General features: G+C 35.8%; 1 protein-coding gene across 2 annotated transcripts in view; it reads left to right on the top strand.

Moving 5' to 3' along the window:
- LOC148830780 (immunoglobulin-like and fibronectin type III domain-containing protein 1) overlaps positions 1-21,205 on the top strand; it is a 48,411-nt gene that overhangs the window by 9,500 nt on the left and 17,706 nt on the right. Inside the window, exons 1-11 of one of the 2 annotated variants that reach the window (XM_088922216.1) lie at positions 1,759-4,014; positions 4,978-5,061; positions 6,134-6,184; positions 6,985-7,107; positions 9,623-9,762; positions 9,933-10,032; positions 11,558-11,599; positions 13,410-13,458; positions 14,481-14,661; positions 17,581-17,694; positions 20,472-20,640. In XM_088922216.1, coding sequence (XP_088778342.1) covers positions 5,019-5,061; positions 6,134-6,184; positions 6,985-7,107; positions 9,623-9,762; positions 9,933-10,032; positions 11,558-11,599; positions 13,410-13,458; positions 14,481-14,661; positions 17,581-17,694; positions 20,472-20,640 — 1,012 coding nt within the window. In that variant the 5' untranslated portion in view covers positions 1,759-4,014; positions 4,978-5,018. Of the gene's footprint in view, positions 1-1,758; positions 4,015-4,977; positions 5,062-6,133; positions 6,185-6,984; positions 7,108-9,622; positions 9,763-9,932; positions 10,033-11,557; positions 11,600-13,409; positions 13,459-14,480; positions 14,662-17,580; positions 17,695-20,471; positions 20,641-21,205 lie in introns of those variants that run through there. The other variant, XM_088922215.1, reaches the window with a different exon arrangement.

The following is a 21,205-nucleotide window of genomic DNA, read 5'->3' as shown; positions in this document are numbered from 1 at the left end:
AGATGATGTTTCATGGGGTGGCACAGTGGTGCATAGGTTAGGATTGTTGCCTTGCAGCACTAGGGCCCCGGGTTCAATTCTGGTGTGATCTATGTGGAGTTTGCATATTCTCCTCAGGTATCTTTCCATGTTTCCTCCCAAAGTCAAAGGCAGACTGGTACTACCAGTGGTAGGTTAATCTACTGAGTGATGTGTCTGTGTCTACCCTGCAATGGAGTATCCTGCCTTTGGCTTGTAATTTGCTGAGATAGGCTCTTACTCCACCACAACCCTGTACTGGATAAAGAGTAAAGAGGTTAGAAAACAGATGGATGGATGGACCATGATTCAACCATGAAACCTTCTTCAGGGCTGTGAGGAAAGGTATCAAAAACCTGAAGAGGCTCCACAGGCCAAGCAACATATTTTTCTTCTTTATATTTACTTCTTAGAGTTAAAATAACTTCTACTTCTTCCTTTCCAGCTCATGCACTGACACAGTACCCTACACGGAAGAGAGAGTTGTTAAAAATGTTGATAGGCAACTCATTTGGGACAAGAAACTTTCCTCTCTACATGGCTTGACTGTTTCTTCTATTTCTAAACACATACAGTATGTTATACTGTTTGTCAAGAAAGGATTTATTATATGTTAATATAGTTAGAATTGTGAGATATACAGTATAATGCCAAATGAAAATGCTGAAAAGTTTTATTAAGTGACTAAAAATTGACATTCCTACAGTATGTCTGAATGGATGTAGAGTTCTGTTAAACTGGCTTTGTATTCAGATAAATTAGCAGTGTCTTCCGAAAATAAGTGCTCTGTGATTTTAGTACACAGACATTTGAAATCTTACTGAAAGATCCAAAATGACTTATGAATATCGTATGACAAGTTAGGGCGGAGTGATGATGTGCTTTTATAATGAGATTTCTAAACTCACACAGTATTGTTAATTCGCATTAAAATGAAAATTTATAACAATAATTAAGTAATTACTCCAGCAGGTTTTGAAGGGTTCTTATATCAAATACATATTACTGTTCACACCATATACACATATACATAATACTGTCTAGGAAATATGTACCACTACCACAATGGTAATGTGAAACATGACTCATTCTGAAAAAAAATAATTGAATGATTCTCTTATTTGAAAACTAAGTAATGGAAATTTTCACTGTACACAGATACTGTTGGATGTATTTGAATAATTTTTAATTATTCTGTTTTTTTGCTAATACACATTGGTCACTCTGCAATGGTTGTCTTATATAAAGATGACCAAGCCTCTAACATTACTATTCTTTCCACTTCTTAAAGTACAGTATATGCAAATATGTTGCCTCCTCTCTGAGTTTTTAGTCTTGACAATAGGGCATGTACTTTCTATTATAAACAAATTTACAAAATAATAACTGTATAATTTAAAGCTGTTTTCTACACAAACTTTCAAGACTCCAGCAAACAGATGTCTTATCTACATATTGGTCCCATAACTGAATAGACACTGAGCTTCTAAAGCCTACTTCAGCTTTGTCATAATTTTTCACTGGTAGCCACTCAGACACTATATGATTCAAAATTGCAATATATAGTCAAATACCTTTCAAATTGTGCTTATAATAAACATTTCCAGAGGTTTAAATATAAATCACAGAAAATGTAGCATTATTTTTAAGCAAACATCTTTTAATATTAACATAGGTCTCATAAAAAATCCACATCATAAAATGTAATAATGTTCACATACAGTACTCTATCTGACTACAATTTAAATTACTCAGTTCACATTAGAATACATTTTTTTCCCCTATAAATCAAATCTTTTAGATTTTGCTCAGAATTTGCAAATGTTGAGTAATGATTTTAAGTATTTGTTTCCGCTAGAGATCCGCCAAGGGCATGCTGTAGAACGTGTGCCATTATTGTGCTGCAAAGGTGTGCAAAAGGAAGAAGTCAGGATTCTTCCTGTTCCCTTATCAAAGGTCTGCTTATCCCACAGTACCAGCTGTCCCTTGAGTTCTGACTCCTGTTTGTTATAGTGTGTTTTAATTTATGAGGTATGTGACCTATTACAGGCATAGAAAGCCCAGGGTACATTTTCTGACACTGGCAACAGACTTGCTAAATATCTCATGATCCCACAGAATATCATATAAGTGTTTACTTACAGTTTTAAATTACCCCTCCAGAACATAACATTATTCCACACCCCTAATATATTTTTATTACTAAATGAGTCAGAGATCTTTTCTGGTCAAACACATATAGGAAGAAATGGTAATAGTAGGAGGAGAAGAGATAGTTTCTTGATTTAGTAAAGACTATTGATAATGCTGCATTTGAGAGCTCAGCAGCGAATACAACAGAAAGAAAACTAAAACAAGCCTTTTCTTTAATGATTGGGATAAATAGCTCACAAGGGACCAGAAAAGGCTTTATTCAATGTTGTTGAAAAGAAGTCATCAAATTTAGTAGGTTACTATTTCCTTAAAGGTACAATGAAAATGTATTTTGCTCGTGGCTAAGGTAACCAGTTCTCTTTGTTTATAGTTTTAAACCGCAAACATCAGAATAAAAAAAACAACTAAATGAATATGCAGCTATACATATAGTTCTTTGGGGGAATCACTAAATCATTTCACTCTTACACAAAGCGACTGCAATCAATAACAGCAATGTGTTAAAGTTAGATCTTTTTAAGATCAGGTCTAGGGACATAAAACTGACAATGATATATTTCTGGATTTATTTTTACGAGTATATAAGGGAAGAAAAATCTCTTCACCTCTTTCTTAAAAAGGAATGACATTTGCTATTGTCTTTGCCATCAATATCTGTGTGTTCTGCAGCTGAAGTTGTAGGTCCTCAGTTAATACGTACTGTATTGCAGAGCAATACTGGTTTCTAATAAAAAGCAGTTTTATCATTCTATAAGAGTATTTCAACCCCTTACTGTCAAATTCATGTTTACAAACTATTTGGAAACAAAATACTTTTAACCAGCAGTGACATCAAAATGAAGATTGGAAATGGAGAACTGTTGAGATGATTGAAAAAGATTGAAAATGGACAGCATGTTGAAGTTTCAGCACATTCTTTTCATCACATCAGCTAAGAGGGGGGAACATAGAAACATGTTGTTATAGGAGTCTAGTGATGTGTAATCCCTTCACCACTTTCTTGAAAAGGATTGCTTTCTGAAATTGTTTTTGCCATCTATATACAGTTTGTTTGTTGTGCAGCTCTAGCTCTAGGTCCTACAGTAAGTTAAATCCCTCTTTGCAATTTAGTAGAGACCAAAGCAAGTCCAGGGTTTACTCAAAACATGTCAACATTGAATTCCTTCAGCAGACTTATTACCTCAATACGTAGCTTGGTGGCAAGGCCGACAGCTTAATGACATTTGCTGTTGACTGTGCAAGGCCTTGGAAGACAAATTGTTTTTTAGTTTCAGCACCCCTGTTGGTATTTTATAACTTAGCCATACAGTGGTGCCCCACCCGATCAAGAGTGGTGTGAAGAACTAGAAGTGCTCGTCTAGGTCATTATTTCTGATGAACTGATAGAAAAAAGGCCTTATGTGACACGTACCGTACATTTAGGTTTTTACATTTACAATTAGTATGTTTACTTCAACTTTCCTTCCATTTCAGGGTTAGTCCTTGAGATTTATGTGGATGGGGCAGATGTTTTTCACCAAGCATCTTATTTTTTTTCTTGTCTTCCTAGTCCCCAAACATCTGACATTATTTTTCAGATATATGACTTTATTTTTCTTTTCTGTAGTAGGTTAAATGCTTCTGTTGTGTGATGTGCTTAGACACAGGTACATAGTTTTTTTTTTGTGTTAAATAATATCTTGTTGTTTAAATGGATTTTATAATTTTTATCTGATTCATTTCAAAGGATGTAAAAAATGACAAGTTTGGAGAGAAGAACAGCATGTTGGTGCAATGCCAAAACTTGAAAATAAGTCTGCCATTATCTTCTGTGTTTGCATTGCACAAAAGGTTCCTGAAATGGTTAGTGAATGAAAAGTATGGATTGTAAAATGTTGTTCTCATTGGAAAATTATTTTTTCCACACTTTTACCACAGTCTCTCACCATGCAATTTATTCTGGATAAATTTAGTCTTTCAAAATAACAGTGCAAACAGCATGCCTTTAGTGACACCTACAGACCTTTAACAGTAAAACATTTGATCTAATAAAGTGTATTGTACATCGGCTGTTCTATACAGTATGTAGTCAGGAAAGTAATTTATTATCTTGCTGTATCATCACAGGTTGGCTGTAGCAATGGGTCCAACCTATCATCTTAGATATTATTTAAATGTAAATGATCTGTGGCTTAATGTCTATGAATTAACGTTCTTTTCTTATAGTGCCTTTTCTTTTCTTTTCTTCATTAAGGTAGTTGCCCTTGTTTCCACGAAAACAAGTTTACTGGATCATGATTTTCTGCTCACTTACAATTTATTTCAGTGCAATTATTTGTAATTTGTTTGTTTTATTATCAAATAAAACATCATGTTTCATCATGTCGCTTAAAACCTGTCTAAAGCAAGAAAGTGTAAGTTCTTTCTACAGTACCTTTTCCATGCTACAACATATAGAGGAAGTGAACACATAAAGAAGGGTTTTCAATTAGCATTTTTGAAAAATCAGCCTCCTTTCCTTCCATTGTTATTAGTGTTTTGACCCATGTTTCTGTGTCACTGTCTAGTGCTCATTTACACACAGTGGTTGTTCCTGCCTTTGAAGTCCTGAAAGTGAAAACAAAATTCCCTATTTTGTTTAATCTACAAGGTTGTACAGCTGAAATTCAATTTCCAACATTTCTTTGATGGTCATTGTCCTTTCAGCCGCCTGCAGCCCTATTTATACACCTCTGTACAAATATGAAACTGACTTGGTGGTAAACTTATCTGAAACAAACCGATGAGCTGCACACTTCCCAGTGTTTCTTTCTTTCCACCTCGCAGCTCCTGAGAATTACTCACCCTGAGCATTTTGGGTTTTGGAAATGAAGACATCAAAAATAACAAATGAACCAGCCTCAGGGCAGGGTAAGAAGTTTCTCTCTCTTCCACCTCTCTTCCAGAGCTACAGCAAGAACAAAGAAAACATCTTACTTCCTGTGTCACAGAAGAACAATGTCTTACACTTACTGTACTGTAGCAAATCAACACAACACAGTTTCTGTTGATTTGTGTGTTTTATATCAATTTAGTTGTAATTGTACATGCAAAAACAAAGTGAAAAAAAGAGTCATTGCATATTTGCTGCTCTCTAGCTTCAGCCTTTGTTTCACAGTTTTGGCATTGTGTGCTAACTTGGAAAATTCAGTCATAGATTTAATTAAAAATGTATCATCTCTAGTAGGAAAAAATCCAGGTGTTTAAACAGACTGAAGCAAAATGTCTTCACTTTTACTGGTGGGATATTGGGATATTTAAGATATTGATATTGAATGAATTTTTTTTAAAGTTGATTTAATAGTAGTACAGCATTTTCACTGAGTTCAAAAGAAAGGTTACAAATGAGAAGAGGCTTTTCAGTTCATGTAGCCTTTTGATAGTGGATTTAGTAGTTTGTAGTTAATTGGTCCATCTCATCCAATTGTTTGGTTAAAGAAACCTGAGTATCTTCTTCAACCACATGGCTGGATAGCTTACTCCAGACTCAACCCTTTAGGTGAAAACATATCTCGTGTTCTTGGTTTCAAAAGCACTTTCCACTTTTGCCCACTGTTCATATTTCACTGTTCCTTCTGAAGTAACCCACTCAGCTGAATTTACAGTGTTAATGCCTTTGAGGATTTTAAATACACTACGTGTATTGAGTCCCTTTGTGCCACTAAGGCTTCATTAGTGAATATACTGTACTAACATTATATTAAATCAATTTGTCACTTTTGTTCAACTTTAAACTCTAGATTTTTAATTTGCTGTCCATATATTTTTTAACAGTTTTTCTCATTTTATTTGTATATCCCGTTCACATGCCATACTGTATGTAACAATACACTATCCTTCATCATCCTTCCACTGTGCTCTTTGCTGCTTTTGCTATGATTAACATTTTCCTATCCTGCTTCCTTCCATGTTCTTGTCATGCTTTTATCCACTACAACTCCAGATCATGCCCAGTCATATAGAACTGGAAGTGATGCCCCTGTCAAGAAAAGAGGTATGAAGTCAAATACACAGGTTTATGAACGGGACTGGTCAAACAGCATTCTGTACTGACATTTTTGTGTTTGTTTCATTGTAAAAATAATATAGAGACACTAAGTGTCTTAACTGGTACTTCTAGATATTGAAGTTTGCACCTGGCTCCATAGTGTGCAATTGGCTCAGTGCTGCAAGAGGCAGGATTGAAATTAATCGGCCAAATTAGTTCCAGCTCTCTTGAGTATCAGCAAAAGAGCAAAACTCTTCCTGCTAACTGCAAGCTGGCAGTGATGTCAGTGGAGGATGCAGCTCTTCTCCAATCAGCACTGAATTTCTGTACTGTATGTCTCTGCAGAGCCTGTAAAGAATGGCTTGATGTGTGGGTAGAACAGAATCCTGCACTCCATTCTCCCCATGTGGGCACAGCGATTGTAGCTGTGAGCCAAGATGTAAAGACATGATTGGTCATTTCAAATTGGGGGGTATATAATTAAAAATCATTGACAATTTCCTGAAACAGGAAAAATAATTTCTTTTATACTGGTAATAATCCAACCATCCAATTCCCCACAAAAACGTATCAGGTCCTGTACTAAATCCCCTACAGCAGCAACAGCTGACTTACATAAAGCTAGCATTGAGCACAGACATAATTTAAGTTTACCTGATGCACAGCTGAAAGCATCTCCTTTGGCTGTGTTTGAGTAAGGAGTAAGAAAAGAAAACTGACTGGCAGAAGGGTGTGGGTCTACATAACTGCTTTAGAAAGGTAATAGGGTGACTCTAACACTTTCTTTTTTGGTATTACTCTATCAGCTGGTATCAGAAAAAAATCAAAGATTCCAGGGGTAATGATAACACAGTACACCGAAGACATCCCAAATGGATGCAGCACTCCGGACTTCGAGCGCAAACCCATCGCATTAACCATTCAGGAAGGTGAGAACTCATCAGTCTGATTAACCTGGGATTTGGGCTGGGTTTGAAACAAGAGGACCTAGCAAATAATTGACATCCAGTGTACTGCATGCATATGATTGTTGTTAGATACAGTATGTACAATATTGTTTTTGATTGATTCAGATTATCTACAATTACAAGTAATCTTTCCCAGGGCCTTTTTCTGCACTCTCCTGAGATATTGTAAAATAAATCTTCCAGATCATTGGTATTCGTGTTTTTTTTTAATTGGAAGTGATGTTGAAGTTATAGTTATAAATCTAGATGTTTCTATTGCAAAATGAGTCTTATACATCGATAACATACTCAAAAGCAAGCATTTATTGTTAGATCTTACCTCTTAATGATTTGTAATTTACTTTATACTGTATGCTCTGTAGGGGTACTATGATTCACCACATTGTGTCAGGATTCAGTACAATACATTGTAATAGATTATGCTATGTACAGTACAGAAGTAACTCAATCCTTGTGACAACAAATTTCAGACATACAACAGAGAAAAATTAAAGCAATGTGCAGAGACAAGTTTGCTCTGAAATAAATACAACAGAAAACTGCAAACTGCATAAGTACTGTAGTTTGCATTTTGAAGATGTTGCAGCTCGTTATCAGAAGGATTTATTCACGGTATTAGTAGAATTGTTAAATATAATTGCATGAGACTGTACAGAGAGAAGATGGATCTTAAATAATATTTAAAAAATCTAGTATAATACATCCTTACTTTTAGGTGCATGGCTCAGGGGACTTTCACACAGAGACTCCTGTGAACATGACTGGAATCTTTCTAGGAAATTTACTGGTTTTATTTTTTAATGCTATTAACAAAGCAAAAAAAATATTAGTAAAAACTATAACTTACACAAACTAGTAAATCAGGACCACTTCACCTAAGTGCATAACTAGCACTGGTCCATACTGCTTACTTGCACCCCCCTGAGATACACTTATACCTAGAAAATTACTTAATTACCCATTAACCATGTGAGAATGCACACCTATCAATGAAAAATAATCCAGGTGCAACTGTTCACACAGACAAAAGCATTTTACACACGTGTTTAAAAACATATTGTTGTGACCTCTGGTGGCAGAATCAGTGTCATTACAGTGTTTCCATAGAACAATCTGCCACAGTAAGTACAGACAGTACAGTAAAGGTAATACAAAGCATCCCAAAAAGAAACTCATTGCTTTCACCTGTATCATATTCACAAACCTATTGTCAGGAAAAAAGTGTTTTTTTTTTGTTACAGATGCATTGGTGTTTTGTTGAACAGGCACGACTTTAGTTTGGAAACTAAGTACAGTCTGGAGATCTGTGAAGCATGTTTTTAACCAGGTTGTAAACTAATGCCGTGGGGCTTTCTATCCTTTATAGGTATATAAAGAATATCACTGACTTTCTATTTCCCTTGTAAATCCTGGACAATCATATGATTTTTCATTGATCACTGAGCCCTAGATGCTGAGGTAAATTTGGGGAAAAAATTAAATATTATTCAGTTCCCTATTGCCAGGATTCCCAATTCCTGGTTCAAAGAGGAAACTCACCCACAGGATTTTCTTGCAGCTGTGCTCTTCACTTAATTGAACCCTTAACAAAACTTAATTTTGTAAATTCAAAATTTCAGATTTTCTGAAGGATCAAATTCAACGGTCTTGATAGTGGTAGCATAAAAAAACAGTTTAAGCATCTAATCAAAGGCTAATAACTTCAGCAGAGGAGTGAGAAAAAAAACATACTGTAATGTTCATTACACCCTACATATCTAAACCAGATGCAGTTCAGAAATATGAACACATCTTAAGAATGTAAGCCTATTTCATAAGCAGAAGGAGGGGTTTGTGTTTGGCCGAGCAACACAGACTAATATTCAGGGCAACATACTGACTGCGGAAAACACACTACTTAGATGTACTCTAAATGCTTTCAGACATTTACAGAACAGGTCTGGGTGCCATAGTTCATGCATCCTTAATTATGATTTGCATAATCAAACACCGGGCAGAATAATGGAACAGTGGCTAGTATTGCTGCCTTGCTTCACTGGGGCCCTGGGTTCAGTTCCAGACCTGGTGTGCTATGTGCATGTACTGTATGTTTATTCCATGTTCCTACCACAATCTAAAGACACACTGGTAGATAAACTGTCTTCTGGAAAGCTTAGCCTTGGTCATGAGTGTGTGCATGTCTGTGTTTGTGTTTGTGTCTGTCCTGGGATAGACTGGTGTCCTGTGTACAGTAGGTTGCACCTTGCCTTGTGCCCATTGCTTGCTGGGATAGGCTCTCCTGAGACCGTGAACTGGAAGAATCAGTTAAAAAATGAATAGATCAATAATCAAACACCATGTTGTAATGATTAATCAGTATGAGGTTAGACCTATGTCTTGTCCAAAATGTTGACCTTGTCAGATATGAACACTTATTGCCTTGCCTAAATGTTCCTATACCATCAATCCATTATATACAGTATGTCTCTTTCAACAGGTAAAACGGCTACATTCAAGGCAGTTGTGAAGGGGGAGCCCAAACCAGTGGTTACCTGGAAAAGGGCTAAGGGCAACATGGATGACCCGAATAAATTCAAAATGACATATGACAGATTCTCCAATGAATATGTGTTACAGGTGACATAAATCTTCTGGAATACTTTGGGTAAAAGCTGAGTGTTGAAAACAGAAAAACAATAATTTACATTCTGCATATTAATAACAGGAGTAATAAAGGTGTATCCAGAGGGTAATTCGCACTTAAACTGTCACGTGTTTCATATACAAACTCGTCGATGCTTTCACAGGTAGTCCAGATCACTGGGGATGAGGCAGACACCTACAAATGCTATGCTACCAATGATTATGGAGAGGCTGTCTCCACTGCCACACTCATTGTTATTGAAGGTAAGTAAGTTACTGCCACACTGTATATTCACAAAGAATAAACCACTGAACTGAGTCTACAACTCTTTCATTAAAACAAAAACTTTGCTTCCTTTGACCTTTAAATCAGCAAAATATTGACATTATCAATTATTGTTAAAGACTACTATAACAATTAACAAATACATTGTATTGTACAACAATAAAAATTAGAACAAGTAAGGTCTTGAGGAACGTGATGTAAATCTTATCATATCTTTCCACACCCCAGAAGACTCTGTCCTGCACCTGGAGAGCACCTGGGCGGGTGGGAGCTTGCAGTCTTCAGTTGCCCCAGGAACCCACAATGGTCAAATTCCAACAAGTGACCATTAGTTCCAGGGCCTTCAGAACACTCTCAGGCCATTTATTGGTGCCCCCTTCATCCAATCAATCCTCCGATTGATCATCCACATTCTCCCTATTTAAATCCTGTTATGCCACTGGAATGGGGCTCTGATATTGAGATACTCACAGCACTGCTATGTTCATGAGATGCAAGTTGCAATACTGTAGTGATCTGCGAGATGCATCAGTCTGACAATCTGAACTCTGACAATAATAATACCTCTTAAACTTATACAGCACTTTTCTGGACACTCCATTCAAAGTGCTTTACAGGTAATGGGGACTCCCCTCCATCACCACCAATGTGCAGCCCCACCTGGATGATACGACATCAGCCATAGTGCGCCAGAACACTCACCACATACCAGCCCTCAGTGGGGTGGAGAAAAGAGTGATGAAGCCACTTCATAGATGAAGATTAGCAGGAGGCCATAATTGGTAATGGCCAATGGGAAATTTAGCCAGGAGGCCAGGGTTATACCCCTACTCTTTTTGAGAAACACCCTGGGATGACAACAGAGAGTCAGGACCTCAGTTCTACATCTCATCTAAAGGATGGCACCTTTTTACAGTATAGTGCCCCTGTCACTATACTGGGGCATTAGGACCCACATAGACTGCAAGGTGAGCACCCCCTGCTGGCTCCACTAACACCTCTTCCAGCAGGAACCTTAGTTTTTCCCAGGAGGTCTCCCATCAAGGTATTAAACAGGCTCACACCTGCTTAGTTTCAGTGGGTGGCCAGATGTAAGTGACAGGCTGACATGGCCGCTGGCTCAATCAATTACCTAGAACTCTGAAGTCCAGACCACCTCCTCTCTGCAGTGATCATCTTCCACAGCCTGACTCCTGTCTGCTATAATTCAACACTGTCTCCTGAGTCCTGAGCTTATCCAACTTCGGCTTTCATTGTCAGCCTTTGAAGGCCACTGAGTCCCTGCATTTGTATTCCCGCCTAATAGCGTGTAATGGGGTGTAACATGTGGTCGGTGTGTATGAACATTGTCCTAAGTACAAATAAAGAATCAAATCATGGTATCTTTCACTGATAATAAATTATATTGTGCATATTTAATAACCATTTTCACAAACTGAAAAGCTGATTTTAGTTTTTTGAAAGAAATTATTAATATTTCTTGTCTCTGTTGCCGTTTTTCAGTTGGATTTAAGAAAAAGAAGAAGCCCCAAGAACAGAAAGAATGTGAGTCGCAATCTTGGTAGCAATATAAAAACAGAGAAGGAATTAATACTTAGAGATGTCTCCATAACTGTGTCTGTAAGTGTATGCAATGTACTGTAGGAAGAGTTGTCTCCAGGAATAAGCCACCATCTTGGTTCAAAACACAGGTCTTAACAAGAAGACCATCTGTCACTTGAGAAATGCTGCAGAATTTAGCACAGCTGGCCTGAGTCTTGGGTGCTAGGAGGAGTTGTTTATTCCACAGGGCCATGTGCTTCCCTCGCATGGAATTCCACTCACTCTTACTCACTCAAGTAGCTGTGCCTTATTCAGCATCTTTTCTCATTTCATAGGTAAACACAGTATTTTGGCCTGGGTTCTGAGCCAAAATGGTGGCTCCTCAGAGAGCCACCTTTCACTACAACATAAAGTGTTTATTCAAAAAGTAATATCTCCTAAGAATGTAACTTGAAATTTTAAAACTTGAAATGTTTACTTCCTTGTATTGAAATAGCTGTCTCATCCATCCATTTCTGGAAACAACCCAGGCTTCAACAACATGGCTGGGTACCTTCTTACATTCTCCCACAACCCTTTGTTTAAAGAAGTCCCTCTTGTTCTCATATTGAAATGCACTTCTACACAGTTTCCATATTTGTGTTTCACTGTTGATTATGTCAACTGGGTTATTTTTTTCAGGGTTTTGAATACTGGAATCATTATCCACTTCTCTTTGTTCAAGAGTTTATTTCTATAAAGTTCTTAGTTCTCTTAGGCAATCAGTATAAGACTTCAGAAATGTACTGTATCTAGTTGCTCTGCTCTTAGACTGGTTACAGAGCAGTTATAATGTTTTTGCAATGTGTTGACCAACATTATATAAAAAATCTAAATAAGGTCCTGTTAGGGCATTGTACAGCTTTTATAACATCCAATGTTTTAAATTATACTATTTACCCTAACATTCTTTCCATTTTTTATAGCGTTTCTACATTGTCTAGTAAAAGATGTAAATTGTGTGTCGACATAAACACTAAAGGCTTTCTCATTAGTACCTTCTACATGTTCACTGTTTCGTATTTTGTACAGTATCTGCATCTTATGATTTTGCTTCCTGCATGTAATGCTCTCTTCTTGGCTACATTAAACATCATCTGCCAGTATTGTAACATGGCTTAACAACTTCATTGTAAAATAAATAAGAGCAATCTAGCTGATTATACGTTAATATTTTCAAATCAACATTAATGTAATCTAACCATTCAAGTCCCAGGCTTGAAGTCTAGCTTAAATCTTTTTGTATGTTCTTTGCCACTTCTGCAGTGTTCACTAATCCTTCTATTTCTGCAAATGAAGTGTCATGCATTTAATAACAGAAAATAGATTTAATGGATGATTTCAAACCTCAAGGGCTGGAGTCCTATAGGTTTTATAGGTACTAAAAATATAAAAGAAAAACTGTTAATTTGACTTCCTGAGATCATTAAAAATAAAATCAGAGGTGAAATTCAAATCAGAGAACCTTATAAGTCAGCAGATATTCATAAATTCATAATTGTTTATACTTTTTTTCTCATTAATCTGCTAGATGTTTACTTTCGCATAGTTTTCTTGCTCACTTTAATTCTATCCCTCCTTAGTTTATTTATTTTGTGAGAACGTCATGAGCCTGCTGTGATACCCCTTACCCACCAATGCAGTGATTTGACTAAGAATGTGTTGTTGAAATCTATTTATTTTGAACACAGACAAACAAAGAATAAAAAAAAAATTAATAGCTTATCAAATTGAGATCATGCTTCTGACAACCTGAAATTCTACCCATTTACAGCAACAGTGACAAAGGACCCAGCAGAGTTCAGGAAGCTGCTTAGGAAACGGTAAGTTGGCATGATCTTTATACCTGGATGCTCAACAAGCTTGAAAAGCATCCAATGAAAAGCATGTCAGTAAATAATAACAAAAATGTCAATAAAGAATACAAATGTTTTAAGTCTTGTTAGACATACTTTACATGGCATTGCAAATCTTATCAGTCACCAGAAACAATTTCTTGCTGATAAGTTCTGTTTAAATTGTTTTTAATGATTTTGGAATCAGCTCAGCATGCTGTATAGCTTTAGAAAGCAAAAACAGTGTCATGAATTTTAGGAAGGTAGTTGCTTGTATGTTTTTTCTGAATGTAAGGATACGGATACCTTATATTTTTAATTTACAATAAGCCTACGGTGTCAAAATCATTATATTTCTCAAACAGATGTAGTAGCATTTGACATCACAAAAACTAGTGACTGCATGTTTTAGAAACACAATTCACAATTACTAATTTTACCATAAACATGCAAATACAGTATGTTATGCTAGATGCTTTATCGCAGTGCTATGGAAGTCAGATCTTAAACCATGTCTTCATACTATACTCTACATTGGTAATTTACAAAAGATAATTTCGACATGCATAACATGCATTCCTCTATACACAGGAAAAGAAGACTTTTCAGTTAAAGTTTTTTTTTCAGTACAGTAGTAGCATTTAGATTAAATGATTTAATGAGCATTTCATAAATACAGAGCCCTGTCTGAAATGTTAGAACTTTAGCCAACTAAGCAAAGCTGAAAGCTACACTTCATAGTTCATTTGCAAGGAGAGGCTAACAACCTCACATTTTGAAAATTACACAAATGACAATCAAATATTAGAAAAAGCAGAATACCCAATAGTGGGTAAAATAAAGAGGTCAAATTCAATGAACCTGTAGTGCATAAACCAGATCTACTGTATGTGTTGCAATTTCTAAAAACATAAGTGAAACAAAACATGAGACAAAAATAAAATATTTATTATAAAATGCCCCATATCCCTTTATCAGAGTTAATTTAATATGTGTATACTGTATTTTAGTGTTAAAGATGAAGTCAAAAAAGAAGAGAAAGTGATTGATGAAAAAGTGTGGGATATCCTGCTGAATGCTGACAAGAAAGACTATGAGCGCATCTGTATGGAGCATGGAGTCACTGACTTCCGAGGAATGCTCAAGAGACTGCAGGAGATGAAGAAAGAGAGAGAGGAGGAGCAAGCAAAGGTATAGGTGTTTTTCACCAAAACACTAGTTGAAAACATCCATTTAATGACAAAAATGAATGAGTATATAAATATGACAATATAACTAGATACCTATCTCTCTGTCCAGTATGTTTAATCCACATATCTTCTTTATAAATAACAAATTCTACTTATTTCTACCTAATAGTAGGACTTTAAAGCAGAACATGTTTTACACATAAATTCTATATGTCTGTTCATTATATTTAAAACCATTATTTCTATTTAGATTGCCATCAATTGTTTTTAGAATAATTCTTTATTTTTATAGCAATAATAGTATATCTTTGTCACCCAATTGTGGGTTTATAAAGTTATGCAAACAATACAAAAACACTATTTTAGAATAATATGCTAGAATAGATAGTGTTTAGGATGTGGCTGAGTTTTTTAGAAAAGTATATGTTTGTATAAATACCAGCTCAACCTGAAATACCAGATGAACAAAATTATTTTAACAGAGGTAAATCTGTAAAAAAGTACTAAACCAGAGTTTCATGACTAAAGAATGCTGGAGTGAAACAAAAATCAGACACAAACATCGTAAACTATGGTTCAGACTGTGTTAGGTCAGTGTTCAGTTACAGCTCCAAGACATTTCTGTGATGCTACACTGCCAATTTCACAAACAAGTCCTCTTGGTGCAACTACTTAAGCCAAACAGATACCTTCTGCAATTCTTTTGGGGTTTAATTTAGTAGACCATATTTAGTTAATATAAATTACACACAAAAGGCTAGCGAGCAGTTACATTACTGTATTTAACATTTTAAAGATTATTAACATTTTTAAATATGAGTACTGAGAAAATAAATAAGCAAGCAAATTAAATTATCAAGTATAAAACTAAACAAAATAATGAATTCTACATTCTGTGTGAAAGTACAGTATTACAGTAAATATCAGAACAAATGAGACTCCATTGATCAGTAACCTGATGATGTGATCACTTCTCTGCCTAATTTGCTGATTTAATGGTTGGAGCAGTGTGACTGCTACAGTACATGTCATCTTATTGCAATCTGTGGTCTTTTAGGGTGAAAAGCGCTAAACCAAAGGCAAGGAATTTTTTGACAACACCAGCAACAAAAAAAGAAGTGTGCTAGTCTGAAATGTATAAGACCCATTGTTGAACAGTGTAACAGATGAAAAGAATAAAATCCAGATCAATCACATGCATCCCTTATAGGGATTTTATTATCATCACCATACTTAATTATGGTTGAATAAAAATTGCAATTATTCATTGTCTTCAACAAGTATATCATACTTTATAATGTGGTAGCCTAGTTAACTACAAATGTTTTATTTATTAATCTACAACATATAATATACTCATTATCATACCCATATATTTACAGTAGATTTATATAAACCTACCCCTTAGGTAAAGGTACTGTACTGTTGCTTTAAAGTATTCAATCAATCATCATCACAGATGCAACATGAAATTTATGAATGAAAGCAGAAAATCATGCCACAGTGACATATGAGACACCTTTTGCCACACAATTCCTGTAATCTCAGACCTCTAGATGTGTCCCTGAATTATGTGTCAGTGAGATCAGTAGAGTACTAGTGCATTTTAGAAGGTTGTACTGGATTCTGAGATGGATGGTCTGGCATTATGGGGATGTCTTGGAGAATACATTTCATTTTCATTAATTTTCTCTGGAAGAAAAAGCAAAACAGTTGAAAAAAGTTCATACTATTATTACAGTATATGTATACAGTAGGTGTGTTACATGTTATCCCATACTGTATTTATACCTAAATATAATGTAAATCAATCCAAATGTAGGGTTTACATGAGCACCTGTTTTTTTTTCTGTGAAGTACAAAGTATAACTGACCTCAAAATATGGCAATATATTTCCTTTCCTTTGAAAAGAAATATGATGCTTTTAGCACTTGATACAAGTACTGAGAACCAGGATGTGTACTCTAAGTAACAGCAATGGAAGACCAATCTTACATACTGTATTTATGAGAAGGAACTTTATCTCTCATGCTTTCCCAATACTAACACATTATCTTACCTTCAAACCACTGTTACACCATCTTTTAATCAGTAATTTCCTAACAAAGGCCTGTTTCTTTACAACTTTGCATTCTGCACTCCATCACAAAACTCATATGGAAAATATGTACAGTATATATAATAATGGGTGATAATAATTTAGCATTTAAGAACACACACCCATTACTCATTTAATCTGAATTAATTTACAGTAAATTCATATGGGCACATTTCATTGCCCATGGGAATTCCTGGGCAATTCATATGGTCACATTGTTGAATGAAGACGTTTCATTATATTTACTGTATTTTATTATATTGTACTGTATTGTATGTGCCAAGGGTATTACATTATGCTTACACTGGTAAAAATATTAGTAATCACTCAACAAAGGAATGGAGAATAGCAAGCAATGCGATTTTAGTTTGAGGAGTATGAGGAGCTGGAGGAACACCCAATTCAATGTTACACACTGTTACCTTTATGAAATCTTGACTTAAGCTAATCGCGTTAGAAGAATGAGATGGTTCACAAACATTGGAGAACAAGCTCTGCATTCTAAATCCAGCAACTTCAAGTGCGTTCAAGCAGTTTTTAACTCTCGCTCAGACCCAAAAGATTATTCACATGGGGGTTCCTAATACTTTGAGTTGTAAGAGTAAACAAAACTTCTAGACCTTTACAAAGACAAACTATTTATTGCACAGCTTGTTTGAAACAGGTCTGCTCCTCTTTTTAAAAGCAGTGACAGTCCCTACTCTAAGTCCTTTTCTTTGCATCTGTTTCTCCTGTAGACCATCATGTTTTAAAACATCCATCTTTTTCTCCCCACCTTTCATCTCCTCTCCCTTCACCTGTTCACCCCTGCCCCCTGCCAGTACCTTGAAGCCATTAGTAACCTGAAACACATCGAAGTTAACTCAGAGGGCTTAGCGGAGTTTGAACTTGACATGGACCTGAAAGACCCCAGCAGCAGAATTTTCCTATATAAGGTGAGATGGGTTAACGGTTATAATAAATCTAACGGCCTGACAGCCTTTTAATGGTGACAGATCTATGCCTTACCACATTAAGCCACACATTATATAACTTTCAACTGCTCATGGACAAAACTCTGACTTTTAGGACAGGTCTCCTCAGACTGTGCTAAATCTAAATACCAGTTTAGTTATTGACATTTAGTCTTCAAAGCTTTTTTTTTTCTTTGCTGTCCCATATCAATTTCTATATAGTTATGTATATTGTATGATTTTAAAAAAAGTTAAATTGACAAAAACTGTATCACAGCACTGCAACATACACAGAAAAAATACCACCTGTTTTATATTTCCCCTCAAAACATTAAAACTTCACATTATATCAATTTTTAAAATTAAAATCATCACAATTTAACAAACCTTCCTTCCCGCTTCCTATTAAGCATGATACGTAACGGTTTTTATGATCACTGGATTTATATTTAAATAAATCAAATAAACTAAGACAAACTGTGGTAAGTATTGCTAAATTAATTGCAATCCCTTTTGTTGTTTATCATGAAAGTCTGCTCTGCATGTCCTATCTTTCCCTCATATACAGGAAAGTCTTTGCTCTTAACAGGTGTTCAGAAGTATGGGAGTATAGTATCTTGTTAAACATAAAAATATGTTTTTTCTAAAAGTATATTTATTTTTATGGCACTAATAAGCTTCCATACTATAGTGCAAGAACAAAGAAACCTTTCTTTCAATAAATAATCCTAGTTTAATTTTGAATTTAAATGAGATGGTAATTTAACAGCACGATCATTTTGACTAACTTACATACAAAATGTATGTATTGTATCATACTAATGACAATAAATGTTTTTTTTAGAAATATATTATTTTCTTTTCATTAATTATTCTGAAACAGCTAAAATCATGTAATGTACAGGAAAGGTAAACATGCTGTCAATCTGTTTAAAAATGGAAAAGCAGGCTTCTTTTGTGGAGTTAACATTTGTCATCATCATGTGAAAGATCCCCCATTCCAACCCTGATCAGGCCCACTCTTCCTTAGATACTGAGACCTGACAAGACCTCTCTACAGGGTAATAATGTTGCTGTTGAAATGTAAAAAAGCCCACATAATGATGAGTGAAGAACCTGTAGCTCCATGGGCTAAACTACTGGCTTGAAAGCACAAATGATAACAAGAACAAAGGTTCAAATCCCTTTTAATGGCATCCTTGTGCTCATGAACAGGAGGGAGCTGCTGGGTTCCAGCTGTGGTGAAGAGATCAGTTGGGTATTTTCACTGTGTACATCTAGTTAAGTAAGTTTTTATATTCAATTGTGAAAACGAAAGATACACCATTTGATGTTATTCACACATAAGGACATGCCACCTAAACAATGTCAATGTGGAAAGTAATATGAGTGAGATCAGTAACATGATGTGCACAGGCAGGTACAAGGTACTTATAATGTTAAGTAAAGCAGCTTAACATTGCATTTTTATCAATACGACACCATGTGGTGTCACTTGCCAGCCATATTGTACAGTATATGTCATGATGTCTATATTACATTTATGTCCATTTTCAATGGGTTTGAACATCATGTCTTGAGAAAATATTGAATTGCACATGGAATCTCCCTCACTGAAAGGTTAACTCTACACTTTATCCAATGCTGCAAAGCTCTATGTCTGCAATGTCTATGCCATCTAAGCTTCATAGTGTGTTGCCTGTACCACGTGACAGGCACCATGTTGTGCTTTTGTCCAGTTTTATGTTTATATCAGCCAGTTTTTCACTAAGTGACTATGTTATGGGAACGCACATTACTTTAATATTTAAATAGCTGATTTATTCCTTTAAGGTGCCTTTTACCAGAACAAGGGGATTGAAATAGATGGACTATAAAAGTAATATTTTATTTAAACCCATCAGTACCTGTAGAGTGCCTTTTTATACAGCAGGGCATTTACCAGAGTGAAGTACCTTCCTTGAGGGTAAACAACAGCTCCCAACCATGGATTTGCACCCACAATCTTATAGTCCAAACCAATACCCCACATTGCTGCCCCGATTGTACTGTATAAATAATAATAATTGCTTACACTTGTATAGCACTTTTCAGGACACTCCACTCAAAGTGCTTTACAGATAATAGCTACTCTCCACCACCACCAATGTGCATCCCCACCTGGATGATGTGACAGCAGCCATAGTGCGCCAGAATGCTCACTACACATCAGCTTTTAGTGTGGAGGAAAACAGAGTAATGAACCCAACTCATAGATGGGGATTATTAGGAAGCAATGATTGGTAAGGGCCAATGGGAAATTTGGCCAGGAGGCCAGGGTTACACCCCTACTCTTTTTGAGAAACGCCATGGGATTTTTGATGACCACAGAGAGTCAGGACCTCGGTTTTATGTCTCATCCAAAGGACAGAGCTTTCTTACAGTATAGTGTCCCTGTCCCATCCAGGTACTGACCAGGCTCACACCAGCACTAGCAACCAGCAGAAAAGCTGAGAAGATAAAACTTACAATTAAAAATAATAATAATAATGTGTTAGAATCTATTCCTGAAATGTATACTTTATAAACAGTGCTAATAGACAACATGAATTTATGATAACACAAAACACTGTTAATCTATAAAAAGCATGGATATGGCTGTTTTTTTATTTTCAAATTTCTCACACTTCATTGCACTTCATTTGTCTGAGTTTAATGCTACCATAAGTCCACTCTTTCATGCCAACCAAATTGTTTTTAAAGCTCTCTCTACCCTGCAGGATGGAGTAATGATTCCTTATAGCAAGGAAATGGAAATGAAGCACTCTCTGAAGCAAGCTGGAAAGAAGTACATCTTTTGCATTAAAGACCTGGGACCTGAAGATGCTGGGCTATACCAGGTAGATGTTGAGGAAGCCAATGTCTTCTCTACTGAACTGCCATTTAAATGTAAGTTCAGGTACCAACTGAAAACCAAGTTGTTTTTTTAATACAACCACTCAATCAGTAAGGTTCAGGAAATAAAAGGAATTCAAAATGTCACACTTAGTGAAAGGCTGAAATACAATTACTGTATATTAGAGTCCAAGCTATTCCTCCCATGGATTTCACATGCGAGTTCCTTATAAGCAGTTAAAAGCTCTCCAGGCAGCAGCACTACTGAACAGAGTAAATAAGGTTCAGGAAACATGACAGGATCTTGAGAATTTTAGTGGCAGTAGTGTTTTGTGTTCAGTTTGCACTTTAAATGTGCTGCTTTACTGCAGGACAAGCAGAGCAAGAAAAGCATAGGAAAAGATAACAAAGGTTGCTATATTCCTATATGGACCTTCTCCCGCTTTTCACTGCAAAGCATGAGTGCCCATTTGATTCCTGAATTCCAAACATTTTTCTTTGTGGTGTCAATAAGGACTGTTCTGGCTACCAATGTCTTTGAAAGCCTGTGTTTGTACACTATATGAAGTTCAGAGGTTAAAGGAGTAGTGCAATAAGATATTTGAAATCTTAATACCAC

This window comes from Atractosteus spatula, chromosome 7, assembly GCF_055471065.1.
Source record: "Atractosteus spatula isolate fAtrSpa1 chromosome 7, fAtrSpa1.hap1, whole genome shotgun sequence".
In the NCBI taxonomy this organism is placed as follows: domain Eukaryota; kingdom Metazoa; phylum Chordata; class Actinopteri; order Semionotiformes; family Lepisosteidae; genus Atractosteus; species Atractosteus spatula.
Note: the sequence above shows the minus strand (reverse complement) of the source record. Positions and strands in the feature narration are given on the sequence as shown.